The 23957-nt window shown below is 50.4% G+C and overlaps 1 protein-coding gene across 1 annotated transcript in view; it reads right to left on the bottom strand.

Moving 5' to 3' along the window:
* The window catches only part of TDRD9 (tudor domain containing 9), a 2559831-nt gene that overhangs the window by 370370 nt on the left and 2165504 nt on the right, over window positions 1–23957 (bottom strand). Inside the window, exon 33 of the mRNA XM_069638191.1 lies at window positions 12546–12684. Within this exon, the coding sequence (XP_069494292.1) occupies window positions 12546–12684 (139 nt within the window). The remainder of the gene's footprint in view (window positions 1–12545; window positions 12685–23957) is intronic.

The following is a 23957-nucleotide window of genomic DNA, read 5'->3' as shown; positions in this document are numbered from 1 at the left end:
TCCTGCACCGTGACCTCTTGAGCTGGTTGATGAGCCGGATCAGTAATGGCAATGGAGGGAACGCGTATAGAAACAGGCCCCCCCAGGGGAACGAGAAAGCATCGCCCATGCTCCTCGGCTGGGGAAACCTGCTGGCGAACCTCCGGCACTTGGAGTTTGTCGCCGTCGCGAACAGATCGATCTGGGGTGTGCCCCACCGTCGGAAGAGGCGGTCCACTAGATCCTGTCGTAGTTCCCACTCGTGGCACGAGCGCAGCTCCCTGCTGAGTGAGTCAGCGATGGTGTTTTTTATCCCTGCCAGATGAAACGGCACCAGAAACATCCCTTGGGTCCGTACCCGTCGCGGCTGTGTCAGTCCCCGTATCATCCCCACGAGTAGTGGACGGGGAGGAGGGCTGAACAGGGCGCGATGGCTGAAAAGGAGGTGGAGGGTGAATCCTTCTACTCTTAGGGGGAGGGCTCCCAGAAGGGCCTGGCTCCGGGTCCCCCGTCGGGAGCAGTTCCTCCGCTGGTGGTAACGGCAGTCTCGTCCTTATCTCCGAGCATAAGGACTGTATAGCCAACAAAATGGCCGCCGAGTTGTCTTGCGGCGCTGGTTGAGGGGAGTCCGACAGGCGGTCAGTGGCCCCGTCGGCACCCTCGACGATATCCTCGTCTCCTACGTCGGGATCCCTCCCGACGGGATGGTCTTCTTCCACGCCAACGCCGTGGCTTAAGACCTCGATCAGCTCTTCCTCCGAGGTTGAGGCCGAATCCACGACGACCTCCTGCCCCCCCCTTTTCTTCTCCGTCGGAGGTTTCACGGGGGTCCTGTCGATGGGCATAAAAGAGGACTCCCTCCGCGGTGGCAGGGAGACTCTGAGCCCCGAGGTCGCCACCACTGGTGTAGCCTCCACAGGCTGAGCCAGGGCCGCCGCGACTGTCTCGATAGAGGCCTTGGCCGGATGGATTAAGGCTTTCACCACCTTAGGTGCGCTCACCGCCTTCTCCTGGGGGGGGGGGGGACACTGCCTCGCTCTCCCTCCGATGGGGCCTTCGAGCTCGACCGGGGCCTCTCCAGGAGCTTCGCCGGGTGCTCGGCCTTCCTCTTACCCGAACCAGAGCGTTGGCTCGTGGTTGATGGTGCCGGGGAGGATGCGCCCTGCCTGGCGCCCGTAGAGCCCGACCGTTCGGCGCTCCCGGTGCCAGCGGACTCGCGATGCTTGGCCTTGTGTTGGACCCCCGTCGCCGGGGCGTCCTCAAAGGTCTTAGAAGACCGCTCGGATTTCTTCCTCTTCTTCTCGCCTGACGGGCTCTTCCCTTCCAGCCAGTTGGCGAGACGTTGATGGCGGTCTTTCATGGTCCGCTCCGACATATTGCCGCAAAACGCACAGTCCTTCTCCACGTGCATCTTGTCCTCATGTAGGCAGTAAAGACAAAAGGAGTGTTCGTCCTCCTTAAAGACATTCTGAAGCTGGCATCCAGGTCAGACCCTGAACAGCTTTCCGGGCGTCAAGCTTCTCCTGGGCCATGTCCGAGATGGGCCTGAGAAACTTCTGGAGTCCTCCAAAAGTGTAGCTCGACGAAATCTTCACCCTTGAGGGGCGTAGACGAATCCGACACGGGTCCCCGTTGATCGGATGAAGAATCGATTGAGCTTGAGGCTCTTTTTGACCGAAAAAATCAAAGTTTTGAGAAAAAACGTGAAAAAATAGCACTAACGCTCGAGAGCAATAGCACGAGGATCCCAACACTTGAACGTGCGGTAAAAATCTGAAGATGGCTGCCAGAGGCGGGGCTTAGGTAGAGGGCAGTCATTGGCTGTGGTCAGTATGACGCAGAGATCAGTGATTGGTTACTACTACGAAAGACAGATCAGAAACAAAACTGATACTGGTTTTTTCTTTACCGAGGATTCCCAGCCTGACGACGGGGAATATTCATGAGCATGTGAATCCATGCCAGACCCCATGCTGGAGAAGCACTGCTACCACTTGTTTTTCTGGGTTGAGGGCCTCCATCGCTCCAAACATTCTTCTGAGGCCGAATGATGCTTTTCTACCTGGAATGAATCCTGCTTGGTCCACCAGAACCATTGCGGGCATGAGTGGCATCAACCTTCTAGTCAGGATTTTTGCAAAGATTCTGTTATCCAAATTTATTAAGGATATGGGCCTGTAGGAGGTGCAATCTTCCTTGGGTTTACCTGTTGTGTACGAGAATGATATTCGCTGTGTAAAGGGTTGGTGGCAGTTGGTCTTTGGCTATGGCTTCCTCGTAGACCTGGAGGAGGAGCGGGGCTAGAATATCTGCGAAAAATTTGTAAAATTCACCTGTTAGGCCGTCCGGTCCTGGGGCTTTGGAGCTCGGTAATTCTTTGATGACTTCTTGGATCTCTGCCGTAGTGATGGGTGCGTTCAACGGTTCCCGTAATTCGGCACTCGTCCAATATAATTCGGTGGTATTCAGGTATTCCGTTATTTCGGTGGGCTCCCTGGAATAGTTGGAGTCGTATAGATTTCGGTAAAATTTGCTGAAAGTTTCCAATATATCGTCTTCAGAGTACACTAGGGTTCCCGACGTGTCCCGCACCTCTTCGACTGTCGTGGGTTTTCGTTCTGCGGTGATTAGTGTTGCAAGTAGTGCACCGGGTCGTTGCCCTTCGCCATACTGGCGGATTTTGTGGTGGCTTGCTAGGAATTTGGCTTCTCTGTCTGCTAGTGATCTGAAGGTTTCCAATTCTACCTTGAGTGCAGCTAGCGAGCTGGGGGTATTTGACTGTTGCTGCTTGTTCAAGTGTTTTGAGGCGATTTTCGCATGAGTTTAATTCTTCCCTTAACCTCTTTAGGATTCCATTTTCTTTTGTTAGGCACACTCCTCTGATAAAACATTTCAGTGTCTCCCAAAGTGTTCCCGGCAAAAGCTACTGTGCCTTGGTTTGTCTCAAAAAATGTGCTCAGCTCCGAACGTAATTCATCGGCAAAGAGTTGATCTTGGAGGGCTCTGGGCTTGAATCTCCATTGGGGCCTAGTGAAGCCGCTCTGAGATGTTGCGCACACTAAGGTGACCGCTGAATGGTCTGAGATGGACCTGGGTAGGATTTGGCATTCGCCCCATTGGAGCCTGCTATGAGCAGACACAAAGATGTAATCGAGTCTCGAGCTGGATTTGTGTACCCAGGAGTAGAAAGTGAACTCCAGAGAGTCACAGTGTTTGCTTCTTCGTATGTCGATGAGATCGTGTGCTTTGCATATTTCGGTTATTTGCATACTCGCCTTGGAGCGAGGGGCGGTTGTCTTGTGTGTTTTTTCTGTGCGAGGATCAAGCGGGGTGTTTAGATCGCCACCCCATATTATTGTGGCCTCCCCGTTTGATGCAATGTGGGTCTGGACCCAGTCGAAATTGTTGGAGCCATCGATGTTGGGGCCATAGGAGTTAATCAAGAGTATTTCTTCCCAGTCTATGGTTCCGTGGACGAGCAGTGTTCTCCCTTCGGAGTCGCTCTGGGTCCGAATTAGCCTGAAGTTTGTTGTTTTGTTGATAAGTATGGCGACTCCTCTTGCGTATGATGAAAACAAAGCGAAGTATCTGTGGCATCCCCATATTTTCGCCCAGTGGTTTTCTGAGTTAGGTCGTAAATGTATCTCTTGGATGAGGGCCACATCGACGTTGTGACGTCGGAGATAGTGTAGCAACTTCCTGGTTTTGGAAGGCTGGTTGCCCCCTTTAATGTTCCATGTAGCTAATTTGAATTTGTTCAAAGTTGGTGCGTTGTTTCTGCTGCTCTATTACTGTTTGGTGGTTTTGGGTGCTTGAAGCGGCTTTTCCAGAGTGCATGTCGATTCGAAAAGGAAATTAGTCTATTCGAGGTGGAGACATTGGTCCTGGTCGGGTTCGGGTGGGGTTGGATTTGTCCCCGGTCGGTGCACGTCTTAAACAACTGCTGGCTTGTTTCTTCTGGGAACTCTTTCCCCAACTTGAGTCCCATCTCCCCTTTTCCCCTCCCTGTCGGGCAACCCCCGTCCTGCCCGAAGATAACCCCTCCCTAAGTAACTTAGTGAACAATGCTGTGCACGGGGCGCTGGTGCCCTCCATGAACACCCATCCCGAGGTGTATAAACTGACGTTTGCTCATTTTCCAATCCCCCAAGTTGAGCTCAATGAGGAGCACTTTTCAGGGCGGATAGCTTCCGTTCCTCTCCCTCCTTCGTGGTCTAGGCATTTCGCGTAATGGGCGACATCCAATTTTGTTAAGAAATATATTGGCTTCTTCTGGTGACGTGAAGAATTGTGTTTGTTCTGCATGGAGGATGCGTAATTTGGCTGGAAAAAGCATTGAATATTGGATTTGCTCCTCTCGGAGGCGACGTTTAACTCCACCGAAGGCTCTGCGGGACGCTTGCACTGCCGGTGAGAAATCGGGGAAGATTTGGATTTTGTCGCCGTCGAATTGAATGTCGCCTTTGTCCCTGGCCAGCCTAATTATTAGATCGCGGTCTCTGAAATTCAGCAGTTTGGCAATAATAGGGCGAGGTGCCGTTCCTGGTATTGGGCAGTTGGTTGGGATCCTGTGAGTCCTTTCAACCACAAATGGTGGTGAGAAGGTGGTTGTTCTGAAGATTTCTTTGCATAGTTTTTCCACAAAGTCTTTCATATTTGCAGGATTTTGTTGCTCTCTGATCCCCACCAGCCTAATGATGTTGCGGCGGCTGCGCCCTTCTAAGTCTTCGTTTTTGGCGACAATTTCTTTTACATGGCGCTCTAATGATGACACTTTGGAGGACAGGGATGTGGTGTTGTCTTCAAGATCGGAGACCCTCTGTTCAACGGTGTGAAGCCTCTCGCCGTGTTTATCAAGGCGGTGTTGTATTTGGTCGACTTTGGATGAGAGGGTGTCAATTTTGGCATCGAGGTTGCCTATGCCTGTTTTGAGTTAGAGCAGTATTTCTCGTATGTCGAGAGATTGGGGGGGGGTATCGACTCAGCCTCTTGTTCCATGCTTGGCGAAGGCACTATCTCTCGATTCGTCTGCTTGGGAGTTTTGGCTATGGCCCCGGTTTCGAACAATAATTTTCGCTGTGATTTGCCCGTTTTGCCAATGCTGGTGTGGATTCTTGACTTTGCTGGGCCAGCGGCGTGGCGCTCAGCTTGGATGAGCATGTACTGTTCGAATTTACGCCGCTGGGTGTAGAGGGCCCACTCGGCTGGCCTTAGGGGTGCTACCGGACTTGGTTTTGGCGGAAGATTGAGTGGGCAGCTTGAGTGATAGTTCTGTGGAGCTGTGGTTGTCGGGCCCCGCTGTTGGTTTTCAGAACAACAGCAGGGGCCTTCCACGTGCCGTGGAGTTATCGCAGTGCGGTGTGAGCCCCAGCGGTGAATTATTTCGCTGTGTTCCTTGTTCGCTTGGCTGCGATCGGGGTGCCGCCGGCAGGGCGTTTTGGCGATGGTGGGGCCCAGGGCCGTTTGGGTTTGGGGAGCTGGAGAGATCGTGCGCTTTAAAGTACTCCCACGGCCAGGCCACTCGTCGGTTTGTCGCGCGGGGTGTCTGACAGCGGTCTTCGATTGTTGGCGGATCGTTCGCTGGAGATGGGGCTGCAGCTGTTAGAAATTCGAGGAGTCGGAGGCTTGTGGATTGTCACTCCCGCGGGGTCTGGCAGCCGTACGGGAATCTGCAGGCCGGGGTTGAGACCTGAGGCGGGGTGGAGAAGGCCGGGGCGGCGTCTCTCCTACCTGGCACTGACAGTGTTTCCAGGGTCATTCCCTCTCCGCTCCGGCTGGGTCTGGAGGGCCTCGCAGGTTGGAGGCGAGCGGCAGCGCCCTGTCCGTCCGGAGGCCCGATGAAGCGGGTAGGCCGGGCGGGTTCTCACTTGCCTCTGCTATTCTCGGACTGTGGATTTCACCACCTCCAGGGGACCTGGGCACCGCACACTTTAATCGCCAGCCTGCTCCTCGGTTGAATCCGGGGGTGGTCGTTTGGGTGAGGATGTTGCTGGAGGATCGTCCGCCCCGTTGCCGTAGTGCAGCGCCACCGCGGCCTCGCCCCCGCCGCGTTTACCAGGATGTTGGCGGACGGCGTTGAAATTGGTATCCGTCAGACGTTAGAGTCTTGGGACACGATATCGAGACCGATGGAGGGGGATTCGGGGGAGTGTGAAGCTATTTTATCAGGATCTTTCTCGGGATCGGTGCGGAGCTCTCTAGTCAGCTGCCATCTTTGACGGCTCTCTAGCGCCCTCTTTCTTTGAATCATTTGTATTACAATGTTCACTTGTACTGTATCTACGGCCCTCTCTCCCTCTAAGATAAGCCTGGCTGCTCTGTCTACGCTACCCCGAACTCAGATGGTACAGCCTTATACTAAGAGTGGAGTCTTGTACTGCCTCAGTAGAATGGTTTTACTAAGCCCTTAGTTGGACTTCAGAAAAACTGTCGTAACACAGGGATCGGATTTAATACCGTAGTGAAATTGGCCTCTTGGAACACAAGGGTATTCTCTTACTTAACTACAAAATCTGACGTGTCCCTAGCAGTTTCAACGTAATAATGTCTCCAAGAGACGTGGCTTATTCATAAACCCTCCCTGGACGGATTTGAGCTGGCTCACTCCCCGGCTCACAAAGGTCCCAGAGGAAGAACTCTATCAGGAATAATAACAGCTATCAAATCAGGAAGTACCCTAACGCTGAACAAGGTTACTAAAAGAACTGAATTTATCCTGGCATCCATCATCAACTGGTCCGTTCCATCTTCTGGCATTAAAAAAAGAGACCCAAGAGAAGATCCTGGTTCTTAACATTTATTGGAACTCGCTGCGTATACCGAATGAAAAATTCTTGATGGAGCTGGAATGGACAATCGACTCAGCCCTAATCGAGGAGGAAGTAAAACATATAGTGATTGCAGGAGACCTGAACGCTGACCTACTTGTCGGTCAGACAAACTCGCAAGGCAGAGCCACACTCTGGTCCAAACTCATGGAATCCAGAGACCTGCACAACCTGCATCTCACAAGTGACACAAAGTGGAGCCACATTCCAACAAGGGAAAGAAAAGACCAAGGGGCAGTTTTGACTACATCTTTGTGTCCAGAAATTTCCTAAAATACCTCGCCTCATTCAAAGTAAGAAGAACACTAAACAGTGACCAAAACTTGCTATATGAGTGGTGCACAAATATTAAGGAAAAATGGACAATGAACTCCTCCCTGGAATCAGATTCTCAGGGTATTAGAATTCGGCTCTCGGTCGCTGCAATCAATGCATTGACGAAAGAATACACAGCTCACACGACCTGGGCCAAACTAAACTCTGAGAACACGACAGACTACTCCTCAGCCCTGGCAGTCTTTAAAAGTACTGCAAAAAAAGGTGCCTCACGACCAACTCCGACAAACAACTGGTGGAAAGAAGGAAGCCCGTCAGAAAACAACAAAAAAAGAGACAACAAATCTGGCCTTGAAACCCTCATTGACGAATCAAACAAAGCAACAAAAGAATACCAACTGTGGTTGAGAGTGAGCAAGGAACAGAGAAATCAAGACGACGCTGAAACGATGCTGCGTACAATATGCAGCAAGAAAATGAAGGAGTTTTGGTTGCTAATCGACGCCAAACTGAAGGGTGACAACTTGCCTCTTACCAATGCAGCTGGGGAACGGAGTTGGATTAATGTTAGGCAGAAACCTGTGCAGTTCCCTCTGGGACCACTGCAAAAGATTTAGGACTACAGGTGTTAGCAGCAAACCCACTTGGTAGCAGTCTCTACCACCCAGATTTACCTGGTAGCTGTGGCTGAGCAGTCAGACTTTCCTCAAGAAGAGTTAGGCAGTATATAGAGTATACACAATAGGCACTCAGATCCAATAGCACAAGCAAACACTGCCCAGAGTTTTGGTATATAATTATTTATTTAAAAACACACATATTGAAACACTACAGCACTATTATTGCAAATCACTTCGAAAAACAGTTACTATTTATATATATACATCCCTTATTCCTTATCAGACAAGTCTTAGTTAACGCCACTTATTCCGAGACAGAGGTGAGCGCTTAACTATAGATGGCACTCCAATAAGTTAATGAAAAAAGGGAGACTGTAGGAGGATACACCACACTAATTTTTAAGGAACACTTTAGCAAGGCAGGAAAGTCAAAAGTTACTTGTGAGCCAAAGTCCATAGGCTGGGCCCACTCTTAGAGAGAGCAGGGCACAAATGCACCCAAGATCACACAATTACAATAGGCTTAGAAGTCTTGCAGGGAGTTCAAAAAGGATTTAGTTAGGCTCAGAAAAGTTTAGCCAGGGTGTCCCGGGCTAACACAGGATCGAAAGCCGGGGGCTAAATCTACCCCGAACAGTCGGTTGCAAGGGAAGCCAGGTGGAACAAGGTACCTTAGGTTCAAAGGATCCTCCAGCGGGGGCAGTTGTTCCTGGCAGCTGTCATAAATCTCCCCCCGTCTCACCTGTGATCGGGATCTCCCTTGTTCGGCCGCAGGACTCTTCCTGTGGATGGTTCGGGTCTTGAATAGGCTCGCCCGAGCCTCGTCAGGTTGCAGGACGCGTTCAGAGTTCCGGGAAGTTTGTGGTTCCAGGGTATCCAGGATTAGCGAAGAACGAGTAAGTAGGGGGGGAAATCCGGGAACAGGATAAAGGCAAGGAAGGAAGCAAGAGGATCAAAGGAAATCAATGTAAAGAGTAAGCACACGTCGGGTCACTACCGAAGATAGCGTTGAGACGCGCGGACCCGCAGGGGCGTGACCAACTTATAGTACGTGCCATGACGTGAAAGCTAGTGCATAGCACGGAGCTTGGTACGGCCATGTTGGGAGGAAGAAGGAGTACAAGCCCTTCGTGACAATGACCATGAGGTCCAGAAGGGGCAATTTCGCCGGGTCATGACAGCAGCGGGTGCAAGTCGCGGCGTCGTCCAGAGGAAGAGAAGACCTCGACGTGGAGGAAAGCTGAAGGTCGTTGCACTGCCAGGGAAGAAACCAGCCACAGAGTTTTCCGGTTAAAGGTACTACACTTGGTTTCGCGGTAGTAGAAAAAAGTGGTATCCCAATTGCCGGGGTGCTTGGCACAGGCAAGGCGGCCACGAGATGCTTCAGGAAGGCGAAAAGAAGGTGAAACTGGTTATCCCCACCAGTCAAAGGAAGAAGACTCTCTGGCGCGAGATCTCCTGTCGTCGGGAAAAGTGGTGAGACGGTTCAGCAGGGCTCCACCGGTGGTGTCGTCGTTGCAGGTCGGCTCGGCTTCTCCCTCCTCGGATTCTTTAGGTCCTGTGGCAACTTCTGAAGTTCCAGTCCCCAAAGCCTTGCTTTTATGCAGAAAACCCCCATTCACTCAGCCTAGCTGTCACTCAAACATGCTAAGTGGTGAGCCGGCCGGCTCACCACTTGGGCCAATCAGGACGGAGTGCGACTTGAGTTGCCTAGGCAACTCAGTCCAGGGTGCCTAAATCCCCCTCCACTCCTCCTAAGTACCCCAGACAGAGTGGCACCACTTTGGAGGGCTTCTGTGGAGAAGCCCGCCAAAAAGTGGAACAAAGGGCTCGACTTGGGTTGGAGTCACAGAAGAGAACACAAATGGCATTTTAGAATAGAGTTCTGGCAAAAAATACCAACCGGCGAATTAATATTAAATAAACTGGCGGTATGTTCGAGGCTATCGGAATTAAATAATTAAAGGTAGTAGCCTCGAACAAAGGGAAAATCCCATAGGGATATATTAGCGGTTGAATATAACAAGTAGTATCCACTGCCACCAGCCAAAACTCGACCAGGGGAGACGGAGACGTGCCCCCTCGACTAACAGACCACGGGGCAATCGAATTGCCCCAGCCAGTACGTCCACAATATGATGGTTTGTACTGGTTCTGTTCAGAATTTGAGACTAGTAAAGTCAATGGTGACTTTACATGCCCTGGGAGACAGTAGTCAGTCCCAAGGTATGGAGTCTATGTTGGGGGGGTCACTATGACACCTCTGTGTTACTGCACTGAGGGTGCTGTGTAACACACATCACAAAAACACATGAAGCCCTATGGAGTAAAAGACCCCATAGCCCATTAAACACATCTAGAGTCAAAGAAACACACTCAAATCATGTCCAAGAGTGAGGGTAAAAGAGTCTCACTCTTGGCAGGAGAAAAAAAAATAAACCCCAAAAATCCAGCAAAGCTGCTGGGGGAGTCACTAGGGTAGGAAATTCAGCCTAAACAGAGAATTCTCCCTAACAATTAAGCATTTTGAGGAACTCTACAAAGCGCCCAGGAAACTCTTAACATTGCCATCCGCTCCAACAAAAGTAGAATGGAAGATCCCGATGGATCACAAAACCATCACCACTAAAATAAAAAACCTCAATGGCTCACGAGCTGCCGGCCCTGACGGCATCAACAACTTCGATCTTAAGCAGAAGGCCAAAAGTTGGTCTCAGTTCGTGGGAGACGTGTTCAAGAACTGTAACACATCGACAACCATCCCTCCATCATGAAAGAAGGCGATAGTTGTGCCAATTTTCAAAAAAGGTGAGAGACAACCCAAGCAAATATCGACCCATATCACTATTAGATTCAATCGGGAAACTTTTTGCTTCATTCAATCTGGAAAGTTTCCAAGGCTGGGCAACCTCTGGCAACATGATTGATCCATTACAAGCAGGCTTCATAAAAAATCTTGGAACGTCTGCCAACATCTTAGCCATAAGCACTTTGAAGGCCAAAATCAGCGAGGGCCATCCTAAAATTTATATGGCGTTCATTGATCTAACAAAAGCCTTTGATTGTGTGGACAGAACGCTTCTATGGGGAAAAAGTAGAAAACCACAGCTGCCCACTGGAAATCCTTAATCCCATCAAGGAACTGTATAGTGGCACATTGATGTGTGTACGGTTGAACCAGCAGGGCCTACTGTCATCATGGATCAAAACTGGTCGTGGAGTGAAGCAGGGATTCCCTTTTGCTCCGGCACTCTATAACGCTTACATTGCGGATTATAAAGACCAAGAGACCAAAGTAAGTGCATTTCCTCCAAGAATGGGTGAAGAGAAAATACAAAGAATGTTGTACGCAGACGATACTGTTCTGATGGACCAAACACCAATAGGTTTACAAAGTCAACTAACAAACCTTGACTCCTACACCTTCTTCAAGCCAACCATTTACAAATGAACCAAGAAAAAAAGTGTCTTGATCTTGGGAAAAGGCACGAGCAAAAGAGTCAAATTTGCCTGGAAGGTGGGAGAGGAGATTCTGGAAATCGTTGACGAGTTCAGATACCTTGGAGTCACACTAAGCAAAAACACAAAAGGAACACCAATGTGTGACATTCTGAAAAAACTACACCTTTTAAAAACACAGACCAGAATATTGTACAAGAAATATGGCCGCTTTTCCATAGCTCCGCTCTTGACATTCTATAGGATGAAAGTCATCCCTACACTAACCTACGGTGCGGAATCTATGCCTTATATTCCAACATCTTTCTGGCAGAAAGTCTAAGGGCTGTACTGGCGTAAAGTATTAAGTCTACCACAATCTACACCAGTTGCTGTAATCAGAAAAGAACACTCCAATCTCCAAACTCCATCGCAACACGGAACAAACTATTGCTCTATCGAAAGATACTTTTTCCAAACCCAACACTGATACTTAAGGCAATAGAGCAAGAACTCAGGGCTGGAACGTGTAAAATGCTTCAGCGATGGGAGGAAAAAAAACAAACAACCACCTTGACTGGGCAGAATGTACCCAGAAAGACCTCATCCATAACCCAGGAAAAGTAAAAAGGCGACTGATGGAGAGAGACTGGATACAGACTCTAGACGAAGCCCAACTAGTAAAATCTACAAAGAACAGCCCAGACAACATGGCAAAAGTCAACGGAACCAGAGCCTACCTACCTACTGAAGTGACCATCTAGGAAACTTCGCTAAAACTTTCTGCGAATCCACATGAATATTCTATACACAACTTAGATATTATTCAGGCGAAAACAAGCAAAGACTAGCCTCTGCAGATTCTGCAACCAACCAGAAGCAACTGAAACACTCAAACATCTGCTCCTCACCTGTAGAGGAGTGGAGGAGGCCTGCACCCTCTACTTGAGACCCGTATTTGGCAATGCCCGGTGCATGGAGGAAGAGTAGAGATGGAACAAGTTGATGAGTGGAGAAAACACCAGATGGACCACAGCGGTGACAGGCTTCTACGAAAGCCTTGGTTTACTTAAACGCCCAGAGCCTGATCAAACAGACCTCATCATTTGAGGTGACTAAACCTCCCTCTCTCTTCCCTTTCCCTTTCCCTACTTCTTCAAACTGCAGAGGCTGGCGCGATTGGAACTTTTTATTTTCTTTACTTTTATCCCAAGAGATGAACTTTTAAGGAGAAATTTTGTAAAAATTGTTTTTTTTCCCTAAACAATTAAATCAAGTAATAAAAAAAAAACTTTACAGATCATATTTGACACATAAAATCTAGATTCTACATTTCTATTAGGGTCACTAATATGTTCTAATGTAGAACTGGAGTAGTCAGACACCAGTTAGCAGTGTCGCTTACCTCCACAATGTCCTCTGGATTAAAATGAGCATCGAAGGCCAACTCAATGTCATGATCTTTTAACACCGGGGCACCAAGGCTCCTGTTCCAACCCAAGCCACAAAGGACACCAGTGTAGCTTCTTGCTTGCTGATCAATCCTAGAAAGATAAAAAAATAAGCAATGTCAGAAACATTTCACTGGACGACTCACTGTGCAAGAGTGGTCTATAAGAACATGAGGTTTGACCACTGGGCAGTGTGACAAATTCATCTACTCCAAACACTCTACCTCTAGGTACATCATCCAAAAAACACAACCACATGTAAGTACCTTCTGCAAGTTCCACGCACAAGCAATTATCAGTAATTGGATTTCTTCTGTGCCTATTTCTGTCCTATATGCTTGCTTGTGGCATTTCCTACACCCTGAAGGGTGCAGTGAGCTAAAACGTGGTTGTAGACCCTGATTGGAAGAAATTCCATACAACAGGGTATTGACCCATGTTCGTTCTCAGGAGAGGGGCTCCCACACACCTTTGTAACTACTCTTCTCCACTCTGGGGGTCCCTCCTTTCCACTCCCTACTCAGGGGTCCTCTACTTTTCTCCCCACTCTGGGTCTTCTCACTCACTTCCCACTTTGGGGCTTTTCCCTCTTTCACTCTGCACTCTTCTCCTGATTCTCTGGGGAATTCTACTTTCCTCCCCACTCTTCTTTACTCCCCACTGTGGGGCTGTTTCTCACTCACATACCACTCACGCCCCCACCTATCCCCGCCCCCTGTTTTGTGTTCTCCCTCTGTGTCTCTCCACACTCTGGGGCTTTCCTCCTACTTATTTTCCCTCATCTGGGGTCTCTCTCTCTCTCTCCTCGGAGCTAGTGTTTCTCAATACTCTATTTGGGGGTTTCTTGCTCTTTCCCCACTATGGGTTTTGTCTCCATTTCATGTCCCACTCTGGGGTTTTATCCTTGCCTCCTCACTCTTCGATGCTTCCTTTTCTCCCCACTCTGGGGTGGTTTCCTTTTCTCCTCACTCTGGTGGTTCCTCCTTCTGACCCACCTCGTCAGGGTTATTCCTCCTCTGTCCCCATTCTGGGTTCCATTCCTCATTTCTCTTGCTTTCGCCTGCCTCCCTCTCCATCTGAGCCACCCTGTACCTGCTTGCGTCAAGTGGTGGTTCTTGGGAGGGGTGCTGTATCTGCAGTCTTTCTCCTGTCACTGAGCCACTAAGGTGTCTCTTTAACAGGACTCCGAGTCGGTCTATGAGGGTTGTTTTCGTCTTTACCACAGCTTAGTTTTCAGAGACGCTTACGCGACTTATCAACTGGATTCTGCGGCGCCCTGCTGAGGATCTGCTTCCTCAGTCTTGCAGCTTTTCTGGGCTTGCTCCGGCTGGCCTGCTACTGCATCTTGATGCATTCCTCTGGTGCTCTTCCGGGGATCACTGCGAACACTGGTGTTTCTGTCTCTCAACCCTCCCTCTGGGACTTTTGGCGCGGTTAAACTCGGTGGCGTCTGTTCAGGACTTCCTGTGACTGATTGTCCTAAGGAAACTCCCCCAGGAGGTCAGAGCACTCGTTTCTCCTGAGTCTTTGCAGGAGATTGGACCCAGGTCAGAAGTCAAGTCAGACATTATAAAATATTTGTTTTGACTTTCCTCAGGAGAGCTCAGTTTGAGCACCATCATACTTGTGCTTTAAAGTTGCTCACCCTGACAGTTACTTTTCTGGTGACCATCACTTTCATGAGCTGGGTGAGTGAGTTCCAAGCATTGTCTGTTAAACCTCCATGCTTGCTGTTTTCCAAGGAAAATGTGTTTTTGAGAGTGCATCCATTCTTCTTATTTTATGTTATGTTATTTGACATTTACATAGCGCTCTATATATCATGGGTATGACCTCAAAGCGCTGGTAGGTTGAACGCCTTCGGGGACCGTAGTCCAGGTCAGTGGAAAGAGTAGGGTGTTGAAGGGTGCTTGGGTACACCAGTTAAGTGTGCAGCTGATGTAATTGCTTGATGGTAGACACCATCAAGCATTAGGTATGGTGGTATTGGTATCGGTTCATGTGTGCAGTCTGGCGGGTCAACACCAAGACTGGGTTCTGACTGTTAGGCCTGTGGGACGCTTGTGTGCAGCTAGGCCGGTTTTTTGTGGGATTTAGCTGTCATGCGATAGTGTTCGTATGTGAGCAGCTAGGCTGAATTGATTGAGGGGTGTAGCTGCACTCTAATTGTGTTATGGTGGAAAGTAGAGAGTGAGCATAGTGACGTGATATGATGGTTCATCCACACAGCACCCAAACACAATGCGCTTTAGAAGCGCTGGACGCATGGGAGGGAACAAGCGAACACGCAAAGGGACTCCCACAGGCCATGAAGAGCAAGAACGGTACACTAGGACTGGAGGGCTGGGGCACACAGCGACATCGCAGGGGACTAGGCGGTTGGGCATACAGCAACAGCGTGTGGGGGCACAGAGAGATACGGTATACAGCAACATAAAGGACCAGAGGGGGCTTTGTATACAATGACAACATGGGACACGAGAGGGGCACACGCCACACAGCGATATCTTAGGAGACTAGGGGGTAGCTGGTGTACACAGCAACATCACGAGGAGCCAAAGGGGTTGGGGGGCACACAGTGACATCACTGGAAACCAAGCGGTTGGGGCGCAGTGATAAGACAGGAACTAGAGGGTCAGGGCACATAGGGAAACATGGGACCTGGGGGTTGTAGGTACACAGCGAAATCGAGGGGAAACGAGGGGCAAACAGCAACATCACAGGGAACCAGAGGGGGGTGCGGGTACACAGCAACACAGGGGGCTGGAGGGGGTCAGGGCACAAAGGGACATTCCACGGACTAGGGGGGGCTGGGCATACTGTGACAGCACGGGGGAAGAGAGGGGTACACAGCAACATCAAGGATAGATGGCACCAGAGGGCAGGGGTACATAGCGACAACACAGGGAGCTAAAGGGGCATACAGCAACATCATGGGGACTAGAGGGGGCTGGGCATTCCTACCCAAATTTGTGTGATTTTTTACCAGTTTGCCTGTGTCTTTCCCCCAGCCTCATCTTTCTGAATCTGGGGAATGATTTTATCGGCTGGGCACGGTGAGGGCCCTCAGCTGCTACGTCTCTTGAATGTCAGGAAAGGTGGTCAGGTCTTTGTGGATTATGCTGGTGTCTAAGCAGGCAGTACTGTGACAGCACAGACCAAATCAAGGTAGATCAGACTTTGAATCTTTGCATGCTACACTCTGGCTGGGAAGAAGGTGCCCGAGGGTCTTAAGACTTTCAACCGGAGGACTTGCTGCCACTTTTGACATGCAGAAGGTAAGATACCGGTTCTGGACATATGTCAAGCGATAACATGAGGATTGCTGCAAATGTTTGCAAAACATTACTGCCCGAATCCCCCCGTCAGTGCAGGACACTCGCTTTGACCGAGCAGTCCCCAGTGTTATGGTGTAGGTGGTATTATTGTGGCTCTCCTACCTCCTCCAGATTTAAGTACAACAGCTGTACATAAATTGTATAACAGGGGCAGATCGTAAAATAAGAGCCTTGTTCAAGGGTCCTTTTAAAGAATGAAATCGCAGCCAGGTACACACTTTACAGTGCCAATCTGCAGGGCCTTTTGCGCCAAAGAAAGCAGGAAATCGAGAACCAAAGAAGTAGGACATGCAAGAGTATGAAAAGAACAAGTTACTCTCTTACCTGGTAACGTTCTTTCGATGGGATGGACCGACGACGTATTCCATATCTATGACCGTGCTGCTTCGGAAAATTATCGGCGTCTGCGTCCGGGTACCACATCCTCCAAGCCCACGACGGAGCAATGAGGATCATCTGGGAACCGAACCTCCGTAACCTCCGCAGTACTTGTGGGATGACGGGGACTGGAGGAAACGCGTACAGCAGTGGGAATGACCACTCCACCACGAACGCGTCTCCTAAGGCTCCGTTTGGAGGAAATTCCCGCGAGCAGAACCTCTCGCACTTCCAGTTGACACTGGAGGTGAAGAGATCCACTTGAGGGGTCCCGCAAAGGGCGAAGATCTCCAGGAGAATCTCCTGAGCCAACTCCCACTCGTGAGAGATCGCGCTCTGCCTGCTCAGAGAGTCCGCCGTCTCGTTTTCGTCTCCTGCCAGATGAACTGCCGAGATCGAAACTTCCTGCTGGATTGCCCAGAACCAGAGCTGCATCGCCTCCCTGCACAGAGGAAGTGACCCTGCCCCCCCACACCCCTTTTTTGTTGAAGGTAGTGCATGGCCACTGTGTTGTGCGTCAGGATCTGGACATTCCTTCCTCGCACAGTCGGCAGAAAAGCCTTCAGGGCTAGCCTGACGGCCCTCAGCTCTAACAGATTGATATGGAGTCTGGACTCCGACGGAGACCAACAACCGCTGACTGTCAATTCGTTGGCATGAGCTCCCCATCCCGCGAGGGATGCGTCCGACACGATCGTCACCTCTGGCCAGGGCAGCCAAAATGGAGCCCTGCCCATCATCAGATTGCCTTCGAAGTTCCCGGGCGACCGAAGACAGCACCTGAACAGGGTCCGACATTCTGCCGGAGGACTGAGACCACTGAAGCTTGAGTGCCCAATGCCAAGATCTCATCCGCAACCTGGCTTCTGGCACCAGAAGAATGCAGGATGCCATGAGGCCGAGCAGTCTCAAGAACTCGAACGCTGGGAGAGTCTGGGCAAGTTGAAACTTGTGCACCATCTGCTGAATGTGATGAGCCCTCACTTGGGGAGGAAAACACTGCCCAGGGACGCGTCGAGCACTGCTCCGATGTACTGGAGCCTCTGAGTTGGTGTCAAATGGGACTTCTTTAAGTTGAGGGAGAAGCCCAGCTTGTGGAGGGAGTGGCAGGTGACTGACAGATGATCCAGGACTTGCTCGGGAGAGCGGCCCTGATCAATCTATCGTCCAGGTAGGGGTAGACGTGAATCCCCCCTTTCCTGAGGTGCGCTGCCACCACTACCATGAGCTTGGTGAAGACCCTCGGGGCGGAGGTCAATCCGAAAGGCAGGAACCGAAACTGAAAGTGCGAGTCGCCAACCGCAAATCTCAGGTACTTCTTGTGCTTCGGCTGGATCGGCACATGAAAATAAACGTCCTTGAGGTCGAGACACCCCAACCAGTCCTGAAGTTGAAGGGCCTGGAGGACTAGAGAAAGAGTAACCATCTTGAACTTGTCCTTCCTGAGGAGTTTGTTCAAACCGCGCAAGTCCATGATGGGCTCAATCCCCAGTCTTTCTTGGAAATCAAAAAATAAGGGGAATACCATCCCTTGTTCCTCTCCGCAACAGGCACCAGTTCGATGGCGCCGTTCTCCAGCAGGGATTGAATTTCCTGCGCAAGAAGCGGATCCGGCCTCTTCAAAGAGAGATTCCCCGGTGGATTGTCTTGAGGCCTCTGCAGGAAAGGAAGACAGTAGCCGTGGGTTATGATCTCCAGAACCCACACATCTGAAGTAATGGCACGCCACTCTGCAAGATGCTGCGCCAGCCTTCCCCCAACCAGCGAACCATGGGACATGGCCTCATGACTGAGCTAAAGCGGCTGCGGCATTGCCTGAGGGCAAAGGGGCAACAGCCCGAGCGGCCTTGGCACCTCGAGTACCTTGTTTTCCACCTCTGGCACTCCTACGGTGGCCCCTTTGACTGGCAGCTCCACTCGCTTTACCAAAGGATGATTAATAACGAAAGGAACCTCCCCTCCATTGCTGTCCCCTAGGACGAAAAGGCGGAGGTTGTCAAACTGCAGTGCCCAACGACTTCGCTGCAGCTTTGGAGGTCTGCAACCTCTTAAGGCTCTAGTCAGCCTTGCTGCCAAAAAGATGTTCCCCGTCAAAGGGCATGTTGAGGAGCCGGGCCTGCACATCAGGAGCAAACCCCGACTTCCGCAACCACGCAAACCTGCGTATCACAGTGCTCGCCGCCATGGACCGGCTGACGCAATCTGCCATGTCCAAACCCGACTGAACGGCCTCACAGATAGCATCCTTGCCATCCTGAACCATGGCAAGGAAACCATCCCGTTCATCCCCTTCAGGAATATGTTCAGCCGCCAAGGAAACACAGTTCCACAGAGTGTGCGTGAAACGAGACAAGGCACAAATGGAGTTGGCCGCCTGAAGTGCCATACCCCCTGCAGAAAACACTTTCTTCGCCCAGCCGTCAAAACGCTTGTCGTCCCTATCAGGAGGGATGGTAGGTTACGACGCCTGCTTTGCCGGGGCCGTAGCCACCTGCACCACCAAACTCTCCGGTGTAGGGTGCTTGGACAAGTAGCAGGGGTCACTACTGGCTGAGCGGTATTTTCGCGGCAAAGACTTGCACACTGCCGGGAGACTCTCCGGAGCAGTCCAAGCCGCTGCCACCCTTCTTTGCAGAGCCATATGGAATGGCAGTACCGGGTCAGTTGGTGGACCAATGTCGAGGATATCCGTAAGGTCATCCTGAACAAACTCCCCTGGGGGAGCAGACCATCCTAAGTACTCAGTGACCAGTGACATAAGTCGCCGGTACGAAGGATCGGCATGAGTGCCAGGCTCAGGCCTACAAAACTCCACCTCCGGAGAGGTGTCCAGCCCACTAGCATCAAGCAGGGACTGCCTCAGGTCCCCAAACTGGCTATGGCCCGAGAGAATCTCGTCAGGCACAGTGTCAGGCACCATGTCATCATCAGAGCCCTCATCCACCTCTGAAATGAATTCCAGATGGCGGTAAGAAGGCACAGAACTGGAACCAAAGCCATGCTTGACCTTGGCCAGAGCCTTCCTAGGTGGTTCCCCCGAGCCACGGGGTACCCCCGCCCACACAGCCCCGAAAGGCGTTGAGTGAATCGGCACCGATGTCAAGAGAATCGGCGTCGACGACAGACGCGGCGCCGACAGCATCAACAGCGTCGACACAGGCCTCGAGGGAGGAGCCCCGAGCGTGTTCCCTCGACATCCTGGGCGTCGACGACTTCCTCGGAGGCAGAGCCTCGAGAGAGTCTGTCGACGACCTCGGCGCCACAGGCGTGGATGTCTTCCTCGAAGTCTTCACAGGTTCACGCGGTCTTGAGCTTGTCGAGGACCGGGACCTGGACCGGGCATGCCGAGAACGATTCCCCTTGTCCGAGCGGGACCTTTCCCGCGAATCCTGACGACCACCCGAGCACGAAGGCGTGCGAACGGCGTCTCTCGGCTGATCACGACCAACCCCACTCGGAGGCGAAGACGGACCAGTGCCCTGCGATTCGAGAATCGCCAACATTTTCTTCCGGAAGGAAGCCCATTCCTCCGGTGTCGCATGCTTGGTGGGGTAAGCGACCCGCCGACGAGCGGAGTCCTCGGTTGAGGACGGGGAAGGCGACCGATGACGGCGCTTCCGGGAGTGCCTCGAAGAGGCAGAGGAGTGGTGAGACCAACTCCGGGAACGAGACCCACTGGACTTCCGACGACGAAGAGAGTCGCCCCGCGAGTCGTCCGTCGAAAGCCCTGCAGACCTCAACTTCCGGGGCTTAGACACCTTACCTACCGATAACTTCTTCTTGAGCTCCCGCAAGGCTTTCAACGTGAGCGACTGGCAGTCGACAGTCATCCATGTCATGGGCCTCCCCGAGGCACCAGAGGCAGGCGTTGTGCGAGTTTGTGACCGACATCTTGGACCCACAGTCCCCGCACTTCTTAAAGCCAGGACGCGGTGTGGAAGACGAGGTAGACATCTTCATGAAGAATAACTTCACAAACTAACAGGTTCGAAGAACCAAGATGAACAACACAAACTCCAAAGAGTCGAGGCGTACCGAGATTCACGAAGCGAACACGTTCGCGGAAAAAACAGAACTGAGGCTACGGGCGTCGTGCGTCCTACTTATTACATCGGATGACGTCGGCCATCGGAGGAGGTCGTCGAGGACTGCGCATCGACGTCATCGACGCAGGCGCCGAAAATTTTCCAAAGCAGCACAGCTGTGGTGATTACTGTCTTAGATATGGAATACGTCAGAGGACCCAATCCCCTCGAAAAGGAGCGCAAAGAAGGCAATTACCCGGTCTCTTGACTTCGAAATCTTAAGGTTAGTGTTACTTCATGAGTGAGTCTATGTCAGCTACAGAAAAGCCGGCTCAAAACGTGACCAGCATCTCAGACATATGTTCACAAATGCCTTTAGGGTTAATTATTAGACCAGCAAATTGAACCACATTTATCCAAATAAGTTAAAAAATGTTTTCTTTTTTATTTAATCTTCAAATAGGCATAAACAAGAAAGGTTTTATGAAAAATCTTTTACAGTACTTTTCAAAATAACAGATATAATGACCCAAGTCTAATACATTTCATTAAAACATTTAAAAGTGGGGTTAGTACAAGCGTATGTGCGTTTGCATGGCACAGTTCTTTTTTTAGAAAAGAGAAGAGTAATACTGTTCAAAAGACAAACTGTCAGAGAAGAAGCTTTTTGGAGGTCTCAAGGTTTAGTGATGGTCAAATGCAAGATGTTAGGAAGAATTCTCATTCTATGGCTAATTTCCCTTACCTAGCGAGTCCCTCAGCAGCTTTGCTGGATTTCTGGAGTTTATTTTTTTTCCACTTGGTAAGAGTGAGCTTCCCCCCCCCCCCCACTCTTACCTGTGTTTTGCCATGTGTATTTCATCTGTTTTTTGGATTGTGGACTCTGGAGTACACCACTTCAGTAGCCCCACTCGTGTGTTACACAGCACCTTCAGTGCAGTGACACAGGGTTGTCGTTTTGACTTCCCACCAACTCCATTTCTGGGGCTGACTACTGTACGCCAGAAAAGGGTAAAGTTGCCATTACCTTTACATAGTAATTTAACCACAGATCCAGTACACCCCATCCTATTAGGAGTATTGGAAAGGGTTAACTCTTAGCCCTTTTTTTCTGTACCTCTTGGAGCATTGTTTCGCTCCCTTAACATTAAGACTTGGCTGGTGGCAGTGGTATCTACCCTAATTTTCTTACAGCGATTATATGACGTAACGTGGTATTGTTTTAGGCTATTTTAGTAGCCTCGAACTTTAAACCCGCTAGCCCAAATACTTTTTATTTCGGCTCCGGTTCGGTTTCATCGCCATTTCTTTTTGTTAACATCCTTCTTGGGTCTTTCTTTGCGCGGCAAACCAGGTTTGCCTCCTTTGTTCGCCGACCTTTGGTGGGCTTCTGTCCAGAAGCCCTCCTTTGGCGTCTGGGTGTCTAGGTGGGCTGAATGTGAGGGAGGGGTGTAGTCACCCCCTGAACAGGGTCCCATTGGAGACCCAAGTCGCACTTTGTGTCCATTGGCTGAGGTGGTTGTCCGGGCTGGACAATCCCCCTGCTGAGTGATTGACAGCCAGGCTGTGTGAATGGGGGATTTTGGCATAAAAGGCAGGACTCTTGAGCTAGAAGGCAGAGTCGCCTCTGGAACTACAAGGAACCAAAGAGAAGCAGAGAAGAAGACTGCTGCTGCAACCCAGAGTCGAGTCCCGGTGAAGCCCTGCTGCAGTCCTGAGCTATCTACCCCTTCAACGACTAAGAAAAGATCCATTCCGGAGTCTTCTTCCCTTGAGCCTGCTGGGGTCAACCAGCTCGTCTTTTCTTCAGTTAGAGAATCCTCTTGCTGTGCTGTAGTGGTCCGGATAGCCATCAGAAGAGCCCTCTCCTGATTTAAAGGAGCACACCTTTTATTCATCGTGGTCTGTCCCGCTGCTGCTGGCCTCATCCCTGGGTAGTGCAGATTGCTACAGATGTCGTCCTTCTTGTCCCCCCGACTGAAGCCGCAGGAACCGTGAGTCTGCAGGAACTACCAGGAACAACTGCCGTGGCACCAGCTCTTCTCCAACGGAATAAGGTACTGTGCACAGTTGGTCTTTCTCTCCTTCTGACCAGCCAGAATCGGGGTGAACCCTTTTCCTCCATGAAGATTTGTTCTTTCTTCCCTCCTCCTTATAACTTTTTCTTCCATCTGACAATCTTTACGAACTCTTGGCACCTCGAATCTCGAACTGTTCAACGTGTGATCCTCGACAACTGAGCCTCTGCTCCATTGACACTGGCGCAGGCCTTTTGACTTTAATCTGTATCTTTGAACTGGTCCTCGAGTCTCCTTGCCTTGAAAAAGTACTGCCTTTGATTTTTATTCACTTTTCCCTCGTTTTAAATTCTTAAGTACAAAGTGTGTTTTAACTTCGTTAACATTTCTATCTGCGGGTACGCGTTAGTATCGCAACACCGGTCTGTCAAATCCTAATGTACTTACCTTGAATATACTGGCACAAGTGGAATTGGTTGTGTGTAATGTATTTTACGTGTGGTTTCAAATCTATAGAAGTGAAGTGTTTTATAACAGATGGCTTAAAAAATAATGTACTTATATTTTTTTACTTGAAACCTTGAGTCAGTGTTTGATTGAGTCACAGTGATTGTGGTTCCTTTGTGTAATCTCTGCTACTGCTCATATACTCTTGAGATAAGCCTGGCTGCTCCGCTACTGCTGCCACTATAACTTAGTAGTACAGGCTTGTACCAAAGGTGAACTTGTATTACCACTTGTAGTCTTAATTGTGTGTATTGGTCCATAAGGGCACTGCACAGGATTCTGCCTAACATGAGTATCCACACTACTCTCCCGACACCAAGCCAAGAATGTATGCCACCTGCAGGTCATAATTCACTTGGTGGCAGGCCACCGAGTAGAAAGGAGCACATCCAGGACATTGTCTAACAAGCCTCACTCCTTATTCCTTAGCCTCGCAGCAGCCGCATATGAAACCTCTGGTTACTGAGGAACCGTTCCCCTAAGTGGGAGGTAAGGGACACCCTCGCTAGAAGGTGGCAGGGAAGCCAAATAGACATGCCCAAAAGCCCTGGTACCACAGCCACTGGGTCAAGTCTAGAGCCATCATAATAAACATGGACCCGACCTGCCAAAGTCCTGAGAACAAGCAAAATTATAGGAATCGACAGAAATGCATAGAGGAAATTGAAGTTCCATTCAACAAACAATACACCTCCCAGCACTGCCTCTGGATGTTCCCTGGAGCAGTCCAACTTGTACTTCCTGCTCACACTGAAAGCAAAGAGGTCCACCTGAGAAGTTTCCTCAATGGGAGAAGATCTCCTCCAGACCTTCGTGGGAGAGCTCTCACTCATGGAAGGACGAAGTCTGGCTACTCAAAGACTTTACAATGTCGTTCTCTGTCCGAGAAAAACCAGCTGCTGACACACATGTTCTCCAGAGCCCAGCACCCCAGTCACATTACTTCTCTGCATAGAGGCAACAATACCAAACCACCCCATTTTATTGCAGTAGACAAGGGCCTCTGTTGTCGGTCATGTCCAACACACATTTGCTCTGTATAGACGGGAAGTAGGCAACCAGGCTAAGTGCGACAAACTGCTGTGTTCCAAGCTTTCACC

Source organism: Ambystoma mexicanum, chromosome 14, assembly GCF_040938575.1.
Source record: "Ambystoma mexicanum isolate Mex_15411 chromosome 14, UKY_AmexF1_1, whole genome shotgun sequence".
In the NCBI taxonomy this organism is placed as follows: Eukaryota; Metazoa; Chordata; class Amphibia; order Caudata; family Ambystomatidae; genus Ambystoma; species Ambystoma mexicanum.
Note: the sequence above shows the minus strand (reverse complement) of the source record. Positions and strands in the feature narration are given on the sequence as shown.